The sequence below is a fragment of the Phodopus roborovskii genome, unplaced genomic scaffold (assembly GCF_943737965.1).
Source record: "Phodopus roborovskii unplaced genomic scaffold, PHOROB, whole genome shotgun sequence".
Lineage (NCBI taxonomy): Eukaryota > Metazoa > Chordata > Mammalia > Rodentia > Cricetidae > Phodopus > Phodopus roborovskii.
Window position 1 is genome coordinate 1,276,499 of NW_026126629.1, and position 18,232 is coordinate 1,294,730.

General features: G+C 41.7%; 1 protein-coding gene across 12 annotated transcripts in view; it reads right to left on the reverse strand.

Moving 5' to 3' along the window:
* Positions 1-2,677: 2,677 nt before the first annotated feature.
* Positions 2,678-18,232, reverse strand: part of Cadps (calcium dependent secretion activator) — a 439,844-nt gene continuing 424,289 nt past the window's right edge. For all 12 annotated transcript variants that reach the window (XM_051206877.1, XM_051206873.1, XM_051206871.1 and 9 more), the window contains 2 exons: positions 7,180-7,284; positions 2,678-3,930 (listed from right to left, as the gene is read on the reverse strand). In XM_051206877.1, coding sequence (XP_051062834.1) covers positions 3,751-3,930; positions 7,180-7,284 — 285 coding nt within the window. In that variant the 3' untranslated portion in view covers positions 2,678-3,750. The remainder of the gene's footprint in view (positions 3,931-7,179; positions 7,285-18,232) is intronic.

Genomic DNA, 18,232 nt, shown 5'->3' on the forward strand with positions numbered 1-18,232 from the left:
GTTAAGTTCCTTGGGAAAGTCAAATTTAGCTGAGAGCTGAAAGATGGGAAGAAACATCACTGGGTGGGCGCCCAGCTGGAAAGAACCAGATGCAGAGTGGAAGTGAGAGGTGGCAAGTATGGACCATCCCAGAGAGCAGCAGGCCTAAGACAAGCTGCTGGAGAGGTAGGCAAGAGTCATCAGAAACAGCCTCATGGGCTACTTTAACACGTTGGAGATTCATTCTCAGGGAAATGTTGGAGGCAGTTGGGTGCCTTTAATTAGGGGAAGGTCAAGATTACACTTGCATTTTCAAAAGATCCCCCAACTAATGAGAGGAAATGGGTTAGACAGGGAGGTGTTTTCGGCAATGAGCATGACCAGGGTGTGCTCACGATGTGATGTATGAATTGGTTAAGAGAAGGACTGTTTCTCTGTCCCTTCCTTGACATCTTGGTTATTTCCACTGCCTTCAAATAGTTGTAGAATTTTCACCTCCCCTACCCCTGCAGCCCAAAGACTCAGACTTACACTGCATGGAAGAGACTATCCAAATCACTAATAAATAGATTCACAGGAAATCAACACAACTTTATTCTTGTAACTTAGGAACTGCCATTATAAACCACTAGATCACTTAACAGAATGTCAAAGCATTAGAGAGTGATAATACTTAGCTTTGCCCATGAGAAGAATAGGGATGCTGACACACTGTTGTTGAGGTTGAAATGTCATGGAAAGCTAGAAGAATCTTCCAAAAATAAGCCTATCTTTTGCCCTGTGGCCCAACAACGACATATGTAAGGGATATTCACAACAGAAGTCCTTATATCCACCCTAAATGGAAAATGATGTTGTGACCTGGATAATTCCGTTGTGGTATATTAATATATAAGAATGCCTTATAGTCATGAAATGAACCAACCACAGCTATCTCAGCAATAGAATGACTATATAGGTGTAAATGTGTCCTGTGAGTTTGATTACATGGAAGGTTAGAATAGGAAAGTCTTTCTACACATTGGGAATAAGGATGGTGATTGCCGTTAGCAAGTGAGAAGTAGAGGTTGGCAAGGTTCATGGGTAAGGGGCTCAGTAGGGATGGTTAGGTGCTTTCTATTTCTTGACTTAGTCTTTGTATGCATTTTGTGAATGTGTTCACCCTGGGGTAAAATACTGAGCTGCATTTTAGAAGTTATTCTTTTCTGTGTGTTTGTTCTAAAGGAAAATGAGAAAGCTCAAACCACTGGGGCTCTGGTTATTGGTTCCTGCTTCTGGCAGGAGTGATGTGAGGGTTTAACTTGGCTAAAACTTTCTCTATGATCTTTCTCATGTCATTTCCTGTCCCACACACTTTCCCCACATTGCTACACTGGGGGACATTAACAGAGCTCTCCATGCTAAGTGATGAGGAAGTCTATTTGGAGGGAATCTTACTTCTCTTTTGACCTTGGCTTTGGAAGTGCAGCATTTCCTAGACTGCCTCTCTTCATGCCCTTTGGTTATACAACCTGCTCACACAGTTCCCCTGCACGGATCCTGAACACCACCCCCGCACCCCAACTTTAAAATGCTAGGATGCTTCCTCTTTACTTTGCACGTTTTAAAATTTTCTGTAATTCTTGCATGAAATATGCTGTAGTTTCGCAACACTGAATATAACAAAAACAGTGTCTAAATCATTGCCTTTCTATTCTGACTGACCTAACTATGTACCTTTGGGTAAATTAGCTAATCCTTTGTACTTCTTTGAGGGAGCAGGTACATGAGGGGAATGTTTAGACAGGGTCTCATGCTGTTGAAACTAACCTTAAGCTCAGTGTGCGGCTGAGGTTAGCCTTGAATTCCTGCTCTTCCTGCTTCTAAGTCCCAGTTGCTGGGGTTAGAGGTGTGATCTACCATGTCTGGCTCACACACCCTTTGATCTTAATTTCTTCATTATAATGAGGATAACAGCTCTCTTCATATTTGATAAGAGACTTAAGTGAGACTTATGGAAGACTCGGAGCTTAGAATAGTTGGTCAATAGAGTTCTTGCACACCCATCAAAAGCGGGAAGGACTTGCTCCTGTAGATCTGAAGAAGTAAAGGGTGGGGTGTGCCCTCTGGAGAATTGCCTTTTTGACAACAACTGGCAACCATTCTAACCTGTCCATTAAGTCTTAGCCCCATAGAGAGGTCAGCCTAGTTTGTGACAGACACAAATAAAGCAAGTAAAGGGACACATTTAATTTCTTTCAAACCCTGGTTATTATATTGTGGACAGGAGCTTGGGATCCAGAAGAGTGCTTCATGTCTTAGAGAATCTTGAAAAAATGCTTTAACAAATATATAAGAATCATATATAATTGGCACACACTTTGTTTGAATGCAAACACTGCTGTTAAAGTGGTGCTTAGAAACAGTTTGTTGGCCTTCTCTCCATACAGGAGAAACATTCCTCTCGTTTACACCACTCACTTGCTTAGCAAACCCTTATTTATCCTATGATGCAAGCATAATCTGCCCAACATCGGATCCTGAGTTAGTGGAGTGTGAATTAGTGGAATTCTAGGCGGTCTCTCAACAGCCCACGTCAAAGACAGTGTCAAGAACACTCTAGAAAATCACCTCTGCCCTCCCTTCTTCATCTCTCCCTGCTTCTTATGCTTCAGTGGGGCTTTCAAAAGAGATGGAAGAAGATGGGCTCAAACACACATTCTTAGGACATTTGAATAATTATTTATTGAGAAGCCACAGTTTCTCACACGTTTACAACTGTAGGCTTTTATATAAGGCAAAAAGCAAGATGGATCCACTACTTTCCACAGAAAGAGACAGCTCTACAGCGTACCCCAGGGTCGCTCAGTTACAGATCAAAGTGCAATGTACATGACAGGTATAAAAAACAGTGTGGAACAAAATAATTGAAATTATGGTTACAGTCTACTGGAGGAAATATCCATATCTTATTATAAATACATTTATAGTCTAGGGTTGTCATTTTGATAGGTTTTGTTTTTTTTTTTTTTTTTACATATACAGTTATTGAAACAGAGAAGCAAAATGTAACATTTGCTAGGATAAACTTTGACAGAAGACAGTTGATCTGAACTAAGTCCTGATCAGATGGCCCCCTCGCCATGACAATTAAAATAATTAATCCATTGATATGTAACTTTTTTACTGTGGGAAACTATATGGATAAATGCAAAGCTGAGTTAACCAGGACACAAGGGGTCCATTGCTTCAGTTTTAGGGGATGAGAAAAGCTAAAGTTGGTTGTTGGAACCATGCCTTTTTTTCTTCCTATAAAACAAGAACAAAACTGAAACCCAAACCAAGTAGATCTATGTGCTTAAATTAATTTATTCATGTACTCATGTAAATACCTGTACCCATGTACATGAAACAGAGACATGGAAACACTCAGCATGATTGCTCCCATGTCCACTTCCCATCAGTGTATATGTAGTACAGGGTGAAACATTTTGTTCTGCTAACAACAGGGACACATCTAGCAGCTGAACTACGTATTCTCTCCATGAACAGTTTTTAAGAATGGTGTTCCATATTGCTTGTAAACATATAGACACAGAAATCAGGAAACCATGGGTCTGAAGCTCATCTCCTAATCTTGTCACCACGTAGCTAAAATGGTAAGTGTATTGGTAAACATCTCATGGGCATGGTAGTTGACAGAAAATTCCCTAATGGAGTTAACTAACAGACTAAGGACATGCATTGATTACAGGACTCCATCCCAGTGGACTCTTGGACTCAGATAATGGTCTAATCATCTTCTTCATCTTCTTCATCACTGTCCTTCATGCTGATGCCCTGTAAGCCCCCACCCTCACTCACTGACGCTGTGGCTTCCTCCACAGTGAGGCGGTTTCGGATGGTCTCGTAGGTCTTGCTGTTTAAAGTGGAATCCAGGACCCCTTGCAATCGGAAATCTCTATAGGTTTTCTATAGGGAGAAAGATAAAGTGGTAAGGAACACCTCGTCACCAAGAGGGGGAGGGAGAGATGCAAAGCAGGCACAAGTGTAAGAGTCATGACTTTCTGCTAAGTGTCACTTTTCATGAATTGGAAAGCAAAAAGTCATTCCGTTCAGATTTTACTTGGACTGAGAACCAAGACTCAGTTGAATGACAGAAAATGAGAAATTGTGACAGGATAAACTGTATTAGATGAGACAAAGCAAAGAACATAAGCTTGTGTTTATTCAGATCCACAAAGGGAAATGTTTCATAGCTGCTTCCCCCTCCCCCGGTCTGGTTCTTTCCCTTAGGTTATTATAACAATATGAACGACAGTATAAGGGGCTTGAGCATATACATAATGAATGTGTCAATTGATAATGGTATTTTGTGATTTCTGTTGCAGTCTGGTCTTTGGAATTCTTGCCTGTTATAATTGCATGAGCCATGTCCCTCTGTCTCATCCACAAGATAGACATATGCATGTTGGTATATGAGAACTATTATGGGCAGCCACAATGATGAGCAAGATGGAGACTAATGCCTCATCAATATGTTGCAGGCATGTGACTCATGTCTCATCTCCTTGGGAAAGATCTGTAACCATTTTGTTCACAACTTTATGCTCTCGGGGAGGGAACTGGCTCTTTTTCAAGAACAATGGTTGCTGTTGCTGTATCACAAACTCCTTTGTTCCTTCATGTGGTTTCTCTCAGATTTCCTTAGGTATCCCAGGACTGTTTCCCAGAACTCCTTTAGTGTTAACTGAAAATGACCAGAAAGCATCTGGCTGTTGTTTAGTTCATATATATATATTTTTTTTAAAAAATGATTTCTTTCTAACTATGAGTTTTCTTATCATACTGCACATCATTTCAGCTACTAGTTTTTATCCTTTTTTTTTTTTTAACCTGTTGATATAGGATACTTGGTAAACAATCAAGAGAGGGAATGCCAATATATTTCAACATGACTTCCATATCACTTGTATTTTTAAAGTTCATCTAATACAGCTATGGTGTCAATCATCCAAAGATCAGCACACTTTTCAGGTCACAGGTTGTAGTGGCTATAGAATTCATTGGTGAATGCAGGTTGGTTCTGGGAGGACCAGTCATGTGACATTGTGGGTGAGATGACCACATGTCCCTTTGTGGATGATTATTCATCACACCTTATTTCTCTTTATGAAGTAACCTGGTTTAGATATTGTTCCAAAGCCATCTTATCATGGCTGTAATGAAAATCCCCCGGGGAAGAAGGAAACAGACAGGTAGCCAACTGAACTGTGTTTTCATGTGATGGGATGGATAGGAGACTGATTAAATGTTAGGCCCAGAGTAGATCAAATAGCCAAATGACTTACTAGGCTTTTTGAACTTTTCAGTTAGCTGTTCTGTGGCCACTTAGAATACCATAATTGTTGCCAGACTAGGCTAAGAAATCTGGAGGTTAAAATGCTTGAATACTCTCTTCTTCATTCAAATTGTAGAGCAGTGTGCATCCTCCTTAGGCAGGGTGTAACTGCCTAAGGGTAGAAATGATGGCTATGCAGATTCGAATCCTTCACTTGCTAATATTAAGGAGCTAACCTTTATCTAGCCTTGGATGGGTACTCACTTTCTATATGAGGACTGAAGGGAGTATCTTTTGAGGTAGGAAAGAGACTCTTAGAAATTTGCAATTCAGAAGGAGCACTCTGGGGGTTCAGCTTCAGTGCCCTGGTGTTGTAGTAGTTAAGATGAATACAGTTTTGGAGAAAGGGAAAGGCCCCTACCCAGTGACATTTCTGTGTTGCTCCTCTGTGATTCACAACCCTGTATATGTTTTTGGCAGGTGGCAAAAATTAAGCCTCCTCTCTGACACATTATTATCTTAATAAAATATTGCTAATTTTGACAAGGATTTGGAAACATCGGTTATGGAAAGATAATTTGAAAAGACTCAGTTGTGATATTTTCTTCTCTTGTCTACCTGGTCAGACAAGGGTCAAATAGAAATCATCTCCTATACTTTATACCACACACGTGCACACACACAGAGGAAATTAGGAAATGGTTACACCAAGGAAAGGATCTCAGAGGGTCTGGTAATGCTTAGTGAGCCTGCCTTAAGGGACTGACTTTAAAAAAAAAAAAAAAAAAAAAAAAAGAAAGAAAGAAAGAAAGAAAGAAAGAAAGAAAAAAGAAAACTAAGCTGCATGCACCATTGAAGTGGGTATACTTTTACAATAGCCGCAGTTACATACTGGCTGCAGCCTTCTCCAGGGCGGAGGCTTTGTGAGATCAAATGCAGATGATAATAACTCCTTAATTACACACAATGGAACTGTAATTGGGCTTTAGTCAGCACTAGGGTAGAGGGAGCACCTTCAGGGGGATGGGACTAATCCAAAGGAGACCAAGAAGCAGGGGAGGGGAGATTTTTGGGCAAACTGTTAAGCAAATTCACTACACTTATTACTAAAATATTTTAATGAAGATTTTTGTGCATTGAATAGCAGTTTTGCAAACAAATGTTTCAAAAACCCTCTATAGTGAAGCTTCAAATGGAAACTGAAATGATCAAAAAACGTATTTACCCCCTTCTCTGATCTTATTATTTCATGTAAACCACTTGGATTTCACGCTGAAATAATTATCATTAGTACATGGCACACACATAGGAACAGGGGAAAAGAGCTACGTTCGGGGTATGTTATCTCACCTTTGTGGTTCTTTACATTGGATTGTGTACACGAGTTGTAAGAGAAACTACTTCAATTAACCATGAGAACAATATTGATTTGCATTCTGATAATGATCACAGAACATATTTAGAAATAGCTGGGGGTAAATATTTCCATTAAATTAATTGTGGCAAAATTTTATTTAATTAAACCATAAATGAAATTGGTAATTTATGCAATTAACGTAATGGCACCCAAAGCAAGCTTTTAAAGGTGCAATACCACTGCCAGAGCACAAGAGTCTGTGACACTTTGTGCATAGCAAATATAACAGTATTTTTTCCTAAAAGACAATGATATCAGTGCCTACCCCTACTTTTTCAAAACTAAGCTTGCCTTTGATGTCTCAGTAAGAAATTAAACAGAGACTTTCTTGTGTGCGACACTGTCTTAGGAATCATCCTGTTGTGTATGTAAGCAGGTACTATCTGGTTTGAGAATTCTGCAGCTTGCCAGTGGAGTACAGTTCAGTAAGCTACTTGCAAAGAAGAATGCATTGTTCTTTTACCTTTACCATCCTAATTAGTGTTTTCAGTTGATAAATGTGAAGCTGTAGGTCCATCCGGTCAGTCAACCAGGTGCAGATGATGTTCATGGAGCTGTTGTACCATTGCTGAAAAAGAGACAAAAGTTCTCCAGGCAACACATCACGGGGTGACTACATCAGGGCAGGGAGAGAACAGGTCACATTTGAGCCCCTGCTCTGTTCCATAGGAAACAAGATAGTTAAACAGAATCGGAGAGCACAGAGACCTTGGTCATCAAGTCACACAAAGAGGTGCTGGTTCAGCCTAGACCAGGGCAGTGTGGACTGGGGATTGAACCTGGGATCCTGCTGCTACACACAACACAAGACAGCCTGCTGTGCTCTTGATTCTCATCTGAGTCAGTCTATTTCACTCAGTTTCCATTCATGGCTTTGCCCTTTCCTTAATGTCCTTGTCTCCAGGTCCAGAAGAGGGACAGAGATGCCTTGAGCGGCACTTACCTTTGGAAATGGCCCCAATGTGTACAATTCTGAGGATTAGGTGGGAAGCCCGAGGAACTGAGGGCTGGGTATTTACTACCATTTGCCTGACTGGGGTATTCTTAATATGGACAGCAAATGAGGATTTTTCTTTAAGGGCCAAACTGTTCTGGGCAGCATTTAAGTGCCCTGCATTAACTGTGCAATCTGTTTTAATCTTAGCACAAAAAAATTATGGAATATGAGAGGGAAAAAAACTATCTACAAATGAGCTCATTTCAAGCTGTTGAAATCATACTTCCCCTTATGGGGGTTAAATTTTGCTTCTTGTCTGTGAAAAATGCTTGAAGCTGTGTCACTTTAGACTGCCACCCCTGTGGTGCAGGAAGTCTCTGGTGCAGTATAATTTTGCAGTACTGCTCATATATTCATAAATCTCACTCAGAGACATATGAACAGTGTTATGAAGTGTCAGTATGAAAAAAAATCTAATCTTTTAAACTTCACCAGGTTTCATTGCGCTCCGCAGCTTATACCAAACAATTTACAAATAAAATGAAAAGGTGTGGATGGACCTATATATTTATTTATGTGACATCTATATGAACTGTGCACAGAATAAAAGAGGAGTTAGAGAATTGAGATGGTGCACACTCACACTAGCCAGCGCACACAGACACACACACATCACACACCAGTGGGGATTCGAAAAGCATAAATAAAAACATGTTTCTGATGGTAACTCCACCCTTTCTCACCTAAAGATCATCCAAAATCAGTTTATGCCTAACACTCACAGTTTTTCTGAAGCCTTGTTTCTGACTTAATTTCTTAAAAAAAAAATTAATTTGGGGTTTCACTTGCAAGGTAGAACTGCCAAGTCTCACCTTGCAAGAAACTACAGCGTCGCAGCCATGGCGTACAGAAGCCCTCTTTGCATCTCTCTTATCTAGGCTCATCCTCATCAGAGCCAAGTGTGGCTCTTCTTGGAGCCCAGCCGCAACAGGGACCATGCTACCCCAATGAAGGGAGGCAGCGCAGCAGCCTCACAGCCAGCTCCTGCTCTTTTGAAGATCACGGAGGAGAAACTGTCAGTTGTGGGAACCGTCTGTCCCTCCCCAGGGAGCAGGCGGCTGGGGGTGGGGGTTTCCTGCTGAGATGGGCAGTTCACTCTCTAGAGGATGTGTGATTGTTTGGGGTCAAACTGCTTCAGGCATGGACAGGTTTTCCCCTCTAGGGGTGAGAACATTTTTCTGAAACTTTTTTTTTTAGGGAGGGGTAGTGGTGGTTGTGTGTGGAGGGTGTTTTTGGCACCTCCTGCCTCGGGATTCTGCTGCATTTGTTGCTACTACATCTGGGTTTGTTAGAAGGCTCTGGGGACCAGACTAGTGTTGGATCACGGGCAAGCACCTAGCTTTCTACTACCTCAGCTACTGGGGGCTCTTCTGGGTTCACCTAGGCTTCAAACTTAAAATTACTCGCTGTATCTGGCATGCAATCCACTTCATCCAGGAATAATTTCTCTTTCCAGGGGGTTGGAAGGTGACCTTCAAGAAGCTCATGTGGCTCTGTGGCCAAACTTACTTGCTCATAGCCTTGTGATGGTTGGATTCATGTCTGGGACACAAAAGAGTGTGGCACTCTGGCTTCTAGGCAGAGGTGGCATTTTGCTTTGGCTGTGACAACAGGCAAACCAGTGCTGGCTTCTATCACTGCCAGCAAGCCTGGTGCAACATGCCTTTTTCTCTTTACTGAGAGACGCGCCACCTTTCAGGGAAAAAAAAAATAGCACCCCCCTTCCATTTTACATAGGCAGTTCTCACTCTTGTAAATGGCTTTTAAAGAGCAAAATAAATAAATAAAAATTAAAAATACAAATGAAAAGGTAGGCTGCTGTCAACAGTCTTGCACTGTTGAGGAAGGCGAGGGAGGGAGGAGGTCCACACAGAAGAGATCAATGCGATGGAACATATTCCCACACCAGGAGCAAGAACGCCCTGGAACATCCGAGCTTCTCCTGAATCTCACATCTAGCAGGAGAAGTGTAAAAAATGTATGATGCCCCATTGGCTACACATTCAAAGAGGCAAAAGGGAGAAAGTGAGTCCTTTCCAAACCTTATGCTCAGCAGAGGGAATCGGAGGCGCTTTCAGATGCGGCACAGCCAGTGCTAACTTGGTTTTCCAGCAAGGGCGCAGAAAGGCATTTAGAGGCTGGAGAAAGAAGTAGGCACTGCCTTCTAGAACTTTACAATGTTAGAGGTGACAGGGATCTTCACAGTGTCCATTGGAAAGGAGAAACAAAGACCCAGAGAGGGTTAGTGACTTATTCAAGATCACACAGGAAGTGTGTGTCTCCAACATGGGCACTGTAAGAGATGTTCTTCAGCGGCTCCCCCTGCTCTGAGTGAGTATAGGAGTGTGCTGGTCAGGAGAGCAAACCTGCTGCACCTCTCCGAAACTCTCTAACTGGGGATAGCACACAGATAACTAAAAACAGGTCCCAGAGGAAGGTTCCTCACCACGGAATCCAGCCCAAACCACAAAGCAAGAGTCCATTTCCAGGTGCCTAATGAGAACACGTGCCATTCTTCCGGTGTGCTGCACTTTGATGTCAACGCTAATGCAGCAGATTTGTTATGAGTCTTCGAAAGAGGGGATTCATAAGACAGCTGAAGTTCTCCCATTTCCATTTTCCTTTCACTCATACAGATCTCTCTCTTCCAGAGCTCTTTCAGTACCCTGGTGTGAAATGTTGGTAATCTGAGGATGGAGAACTAGGAATTGACAACATTCATTGGATATTTTGAATAGTCATGACTTGCTGTCCATGAATAAAGGGTTACTGATGTGAAACTTCCCAAATATGGCTACTTTAATCCTAAAAACAGGCCCGAGAAGTAGAATTGCCAGTTGACTGGGCTCTTAGCATATACCCCAGGTGGTAATCATCCTGGGAGTTTTGGAACATGAAAGATGCTCATCTCAGCTGACTTGGGGGGCTTCAGAGCCCCTGGAGGGTTGAATAATTACAGATGACTCTAAGGCTCCATTAGAAAGTAGCTAGAAGGCCCATAGAACATTGCCTGCCTCCTCTTCCTTCTCTCCTCTTTTCCTTCTATCACCAAGTTACATTTTCAACTTTTTTTTTTTGACTATTTTAATTTTGACATAGAGTCTCACTAAATTGACCAGGCTGATCTTAAACTCACTCAGTAGCTCAGGCTGGATCTGAACTTGCAGTCCTGCATCTGGTCTCCAAGTAACCAGGACTACACACCTGCACTACCTAGCTTGGCCCTTTCTCTCCCCAACCATATTTTTGTGCCATTACCACTCAACACTTAACTTTAAACTCTTATGCTCAAGGAATCTTCCCACCTCAGCCTCCCAAATGCTGGGCTGCAGGCAAGTGCAATGGTGGCCTGTTTCCTTGCTTTCCAGTATGCAGTATTTAGGTGTGCTGGGCCTGATACATGTCAGAGCTTGCACCTTGAACAAAGACTTTCATCCTCAGAGACTCAGTTTACTGACAAAAATGGGCATTTTTTATAGGATGCTTTCGATAATTAAATAAAAGGCCTGTGAGCACTCATGCCTGGACTTAGTATATAGCAAAGCTGACACCACTGCTACCATTGCCTTTGCCCAAGCCACCACCACTACAAACCATTGCTATCCCTCATCTCTCACTGCTTTAACTCTTCCTCCCCATCTAACAGATAACAGGTACAGGGTGTGGGGTTAGTTATCTGGGAAAGTCATGCGGTGGAAGAAATAGTTCCCACAGGGAGAGCCTGGAATTGTGTGTGTAAGCCTTGAAGTGACATACAGATAGTTCTTAGTAATAGGATTCCATTTAAACTTAGGAAACTACCTAAGGTTCACAAAGAACATTTTAAACTGATATTGATTAATAGTGAAGTATTGACTGAAAATGACCCTGTAGGCATAAGTTCAGTATCAGCCTGTTTGGCCACTTATTAGCTGGATAGGCTCAAACTCACTCTTTATGTTGGTGACCTTCAGTTTTCTCTTGGGGTTGAAGCCAGCACCAACTTCTTAAGATTTCTAGGAGCTGATGTATGCCCAGTGCCTACCAGAGCAAGGACCACACAATAACCACTCAATAAAACAGTTTCCACTCATAAAATACTTTCAACGTGTAGCACAAAGTATTGTCTCAATCCATGTCTAGCAGAAGCCTGGTCATGGATACTCAGATTTCTCAGGCCACATATTGTGCCCTCAAGCATACTGACTTCTATAGGGCAATCCCAACATCTGGCCTCTACCATTCTAATAAGGTTTCCTATGGCCAGGATCAGGGTGAGTAAGTGAAGAAAATTATGAGAGACCAGGATCACACACTGACATCACTGAAAATTCTGATATTCATCAAGGGTTTTTGTATCTTCACTTTGATCTTTTTGAACATCTTAAATATTAAAATGTAACTTTAAAATTGTAAATTTAAATATATTAAAGCCAACAACAGTTGGTTACCCCTCACTAAACTCTGCACTGAACAAGCGACTCCTAAATCTCCCTCTAGGTCTCCTCTTTGGTTTCACTGTTGAGTGGATGGAAGCTTCATGTCCTGGAAACCTGAAGTGTTGACAGGGAAGACAAATAATTAACGCCTGACAAAGTAGGGCTCCTGGCAACTGGGCTCCACTCAGAGCTGGCTAACCCCAGTGAGCAGCACAGGCTGGGGCTGGCGTGGCTTCTGCTAAAGTTATATTTTCTGCCACTCTAACCACACTCAGAGTTTTTATTTTGAGACAATCTCTTCATGTACCTCTGACTATCCTGAGCTTGGTAGATCAGGCTAGCCTCTTTCTCACAGCCACCCTCCTGCTTTTGTCTCCTGATGCTGAGATACTGGTGATCGAGTGCCACCATGCCTGGCTATAAATCTTAACTGTGGTCCCGACACTTTGGAATTAATTTGATGTCCTATAGAGACTTTGTTGTTAGCGGTATGTTTGTTCTTGGAATGAGCCACATGTCGAGGATGAGAGGCAGCAGAAGCCAGGCACAGAGGCAGAAAGAGTATTTACATATTCATATAACACAAAGACTATTTACCTCAGTATACAGAAATGTCTTATCATATGAGATTATTCTATGATTTAGAGGTGTTTGTCTTTAGTGCCTGTTCCCAATAAATTACTATTTTGTGCAGAATCATGCTATACAACCCTAGGCATACGCATAGATAGTCACAAGGGCATGAACAGAGTTAGTAAAAAAACAATGAACTGTTCATGGAACACTGATCCCTCACTTTGTCCAGATCCCACACAAAACATACTACCAGCATGATACAGTTTAACTGTTAAACAACTATAAACAGCCTCATTTTGTATATTGAAAAAAAAGGGACATACAGCTTGTAAGCAGTGAGGTCTTTTGAAGTTGTTTTCCTTCAGTCCCATTCTGTTAAGGAGGCAAGGATGGGCTGCAGAGAATCGGCAATGTCTCACAACCAAGCTGCTAAGTCCAGAAGCTCTAACCGAAGTGTGTGGCTAGGACAATGCTGTGGAGTCTCATGCTCATTTGATGAGCTTATTAAGTGGCTACACAGATGAGGGGAACGGGGGATATTGCCATGGAAAGCTACTCAATGACTTTAAAGAATTGGTGGAGAGACTGCCATTGCTCACAGGAGAAGTGACTTGAAAAGGCTGGGTGGGATGAGGGATACCATTTCTTAGCCAGAATGAGCATGGCTCCCTCCTCACCCCATAGTTCTAGATACATTGGTAACTCCCCAATTGCTGTGGCAGAAGTTTCTTGCTAGGGCAATTTGTTTTCAAGGGGAATACACAATCTCTTGAATTTTCCTAGCAGTTTTATAGATGGAGAAAGGGTTTAACACTGACCAAACATTTGGCTTGGAAATGATACATCATAAGTTACACAATTTTCAGGGAAAAGAGAAAACAACATGGTAGAGCCTTTGCCTGTCAGAAGGGATTCATTTTTTTTTCTCATGAAATATAAGGCACCAGGAAGCACCAGAGGAGTCACTTTCAGTAAAAAAGCCCCAAACACAGTAAAACCAGCCCAGTTCAAAATTGAGCTCTGCTGACACATCTCTTTCTCTCTCTAGCTACTCAAACAGCTAGACTAGGAGGACTACACTGCCAAGTCCAGCTTGCTTTTTCTCTCTAAAGGAACTTTTATCGATGCATCCTCTGCTCACTGTGGTACCTGACTTTTATCAACACACATGCTCATGTGTATTCATACAGACACTCATGCCACCCTGTGCCATAATCGAGGATAATGTTTAGCTCAGTATCATAAAAAGTAAACCAGAAAATTATAGTATTTGGCCCAGGATTAGTAAGCATATCTTCCCACATTTTCTTTGAACAAATACTTGTGATACTTTCAAATAAACCCCAATACATTCCTAGTCTTGGTGATCAGAATGGTTCTTTAGTGTAAATTCATTTCTTTAAGCATGGACTTCCTTTGAAATTGGCACATTTGAGGCGTGTATACAGGAAAGCAAACCACAGAAGGCTAGGGAGCTCTTAGCTGACTGATCAGCAAGATGGTAGTTAAGTTTTGTCTCTATTCATTTTAACAAAAGAAGTTGGTGAAAAAAAATTGACCTAGGAGCCAGGAAGAAATGGAGTGCAGACTCAAGTCTGCAAGGCAGGAAAATCTGGTGGCTAACAGAATACACTTAACCCTATGCTTTGTATCTGCATTATGATAAACTCAGATTAATTGTTCCGTGCTTTGGTTTCCTCATCCAGTAAACAGAAATAATAAAGCTTACTGAGTGCCATATGGTGGTTAGTGTGTGTAGAGTACTTTCTACAGCTCTAGGTCCAGATGAGGCTTTGGCTGTTCTTACAAGAGCCGTGCTATCTAAGCCTGCACCACCCAGAGGAAAGCAAATCCCCCTAAGCAGGAGCTGTTCGGAGCTGAGCAGCTTCCATTATCCCAGGGATGCCTGAGCAAACAGCTCATTTGGTAACCAACCCTTGCCTTTCGACTGAAGAGGCACAGTGAATGCTGGGGTCTTTTAGAGCTTGTATCTGGAAAGTACCTTTCTCCAGCCAGGCAGAGCCATGCACAAGTGAAACCTGCTCAGCATCTCATCTATGGAAGGAACAGCATTTTCTGTTGGCAAGGAATCAAAGAGGAAGATGATAGCCAACCACACCCATATGACTAAGCTCTTCTCTGTATTTTTTGAGACAAAGGTGAGTTATTATTAGTTAGAATAACAAGAAAAAAAAATCCCACAACCTTTTAAAATTGCCGTATTGAAATACTGTAATGAAATATTTTACACTGAGGTTTCAACACATATCTATTCCTTACAATTTGGGTAATTTAAGAACCTGTGAAACATATCATCCAGGCTTTCTTTAAATTCTACCAAAGGCACCATGGTTTTATTAAGCCATAGTCCAGTGGGCTGCTCAGGTCAAACAGTCCCAGCAATTGGGTGTTACTCAGCATCCTGATGAAAGATTCAGAGGGTCTGAGAAAGAAACCTGGCTTGCACAAGCCATTGCTTTCAAGTGGGCAGAACACTAAAAGACTGCATGTAGTTCATAGCAAGTTTTTGGATTTGTCAAAGCTCCCCAAAAGCTAAATCAACACATTCTAAAAGGGCATATCATCCAAACGCTTGAAGGAGTAGGGACACTGTTGAAAGATGCAATCTTTTGCCTCACTTGAGTGTTGCTGTAATTCAAGATCCAATCCTCCCAAACAACTGCTCTTAGAATGGGTATTTCCCAGCCATAGCTTTGGGACGCTTGGCTAAAAGCATAAAGCTATAATCAGACATCCAAGTTAGAAGTTACAGACCAGCAGAATGACCTCAGTGTCCTTTGTAACTGAAGGTGGGCTGTGGTTTTCTACTTGACACTCCCGTAATTGTTTGGATGCATAAAAAACCTACCTCAGTATGTCCTTACAAAGACTACTGAAGTGCTTTGAGGGGGCTGACTTCTCACAGGACACTACTGTGAGGCTCTCTGTGAGGGCTCACATGACTGTCTTTTCAAGTAGGCAAGCTGAGATCTAGTTCCTTGCTTTCTATCAGCCTCTTCTTGTGAGGAAGGGGTCCTCTATGCAGAAGAAATAATTGTCTAAAAAATTTACATTGCTTCTGCCTTTCTCTACAGAACATACACATGAAGTTTAGTATTTAAAAGCAATATCATTTTAATGTCCTCTAAAGGGACCTACATGGTATCTTAATATTATGCTATTGAAATAAACAGCTATTTACTCAAGACCAAATTTCAACTCTTTATACCTGAGGTATAGAGAAATAGCCTACCATAAGTAATTTGTTAGCATCAGTATTGCAATGAAATGATCAAAATGAGGAACAAGCCCAAATTTGCACCTCTGACTTAATTCACTGCTGCCTTCAAACTTGTCAGACCCATCAACATGAGCTGTCTAGGGAAGAGCATAAGGGGAGGTGAGAGTCTGGAAGAATCCTTTCTGGAAGCAACTGGGCAGAAGAATTCTAAGTTCAGCTTACATGGGTAATGTCTGTCTCAGGAAGAGATTCTATATATGAATGTGTGTGTGTGCATGTATGTTAATGGTTTGGTTAGCTTGTTGGCAGATTCAGTAAAATTTATAAGCTAGTCAACACCGCAAGATTAATGGTTTTGTTGTTGCTAAATCAACCATAGTTTATGAAATACAATATGTCACAAACCCCCTTTTTATCTTCTCTGTCTCAACAAGGTGGATGGGTGGATGTCTGTAAGGAGATGGGATTCCCCTGAAATTAGGTTTTATTTCCTAATAAACATGATATTGCTGGACATAATTTGTCACCTTTGAATCAGAAAATGAAGCCAAACATCAACTCACAGATATCTCTGTAAAGATAGAAACACCTATGATGGGAAAGCAAAGGCTCTAAATGTAGTTTTCAATCACAAATGCCTCTTCAGCTCTAAAGCAAACACCACGCTTGCACTCTTTCCACAAGCTGGGCAAATGCTGTTATGGATAGACAGACAACCCAGCAAATCCACTCTGGGTAGTGATGTAAAAAACTGACAGCCAGGGCTCAAAGAGACAGTTGAGCACCTGTGATGGAGATAGTTTTATTCACAACAGCCTAAAGGTAGAAGCAATCCTCTATCGGTCAGGGGAGGCAAGCAAACCAAAGGGAGTTAATTCATACAGCCTTGAAAATGAGGGAAATCCTGTCATATGCCACAGATGGATACACCCTTAGGACATTATGCAAAGTAAAACAAATCCGTACTAGTCACAAAAGCCACTGTATGATTTCACTCATATGAGGGATGTAGAGTAGTTAAATTCATAGAAACAGAAAGTAGAGTTGTGTTTGGCAGGGGCTGAAGAGGCAACAACTGGGGGTTGTTAATACATTTAGAGTTCTAGGTATAGAAGAAGAAATGAGTGCTATGAATTGATTGCAAAGAACCAAATTCACATAACAATGTGAAACTACTTGCTGGAGCTCAAAACACTCACATTGGCATACTTCATGTGATATATTTTACTTTTAACACACACACACACACACACAGAGAGAGAGAGAGAGAGAGAGAGAGAGAGAGAGAGAGAGAGAGAGAGAGAGAGAGAGAGAATCATTTCTCATACCGCAAAGGAAACTTTGCTTAAGAAAACTCAAATACACAATAATGTACACATTCTTTCTTTTTAAAAAATTTGTGTGTGTGTGTGTGTGTGTGTGTGTGTGTGTGTGTGTGTGTGTGTTCAGGTGCACTTACTTGTGAGGCTACAGGAGGTCAGATGTTCTCCTCTGTCTATCTCTGCCTTAGTCCCTTGAGACACTGGACCTGGAGCTTGCCGTTTTCAGCTAGGCTGCCAGCCAGCAAGCCCCAGCCAGCAAGCCCCAGGACTCCTCCATCTTCCTCCCAAGTGCTAGTATTACAGTTGCATGCTGCCATGCCTGGCTTCTCACTTGGGTGCTAGAGATTTGAGCAGCGAGTGCTCTTTCTCACTGAGTCATCTTCCCAGCCACTCAATGTACATGCTCTAAGCCGAAACACTGGTCATGCTTTACAAAAAGTAAAATGGTACCTTTAAGATAAATATAGGATCTTTCTTAAACTGTCAGGATGGAGACAGTTTCTCAAGGTTGAGTTTTGGGATGACAAGGCACAAAGATCAAATTTGGTAGCATTTATTTGGTTTATTTAAAGCATGCCACAGGGCCAACGTTATTGAATCTGCGAGACAACATTAACTGAAGCCCAGAGCTGGCTGAGACTCTTTATCAAGGACTGTCCTTATTGAGGACTGGGTCCAAGCAATAGAAACGAACCAATCTCTTCATTTCTTTCTTTCTTTTCCTTTTTTTGTACTGCATGCCACATTACTTCATATATTGTTAGAGTCTCACCATCTCTGTACTGACTCCCACCAAACCCTACTCTCCCAAGTACAGGTTTGATCAAGCAGCTCTCAGCTCTTAGACCCTGGTTCCCCAAAAGGGCAGTACTTCCCTACCCAGCGTTGCTCACCGCAACAGACTGCTGAAGGTTTGGAATGTGTGTTCAGGAAGCCCTTATTTTAGGAAACAATTAAGTAGA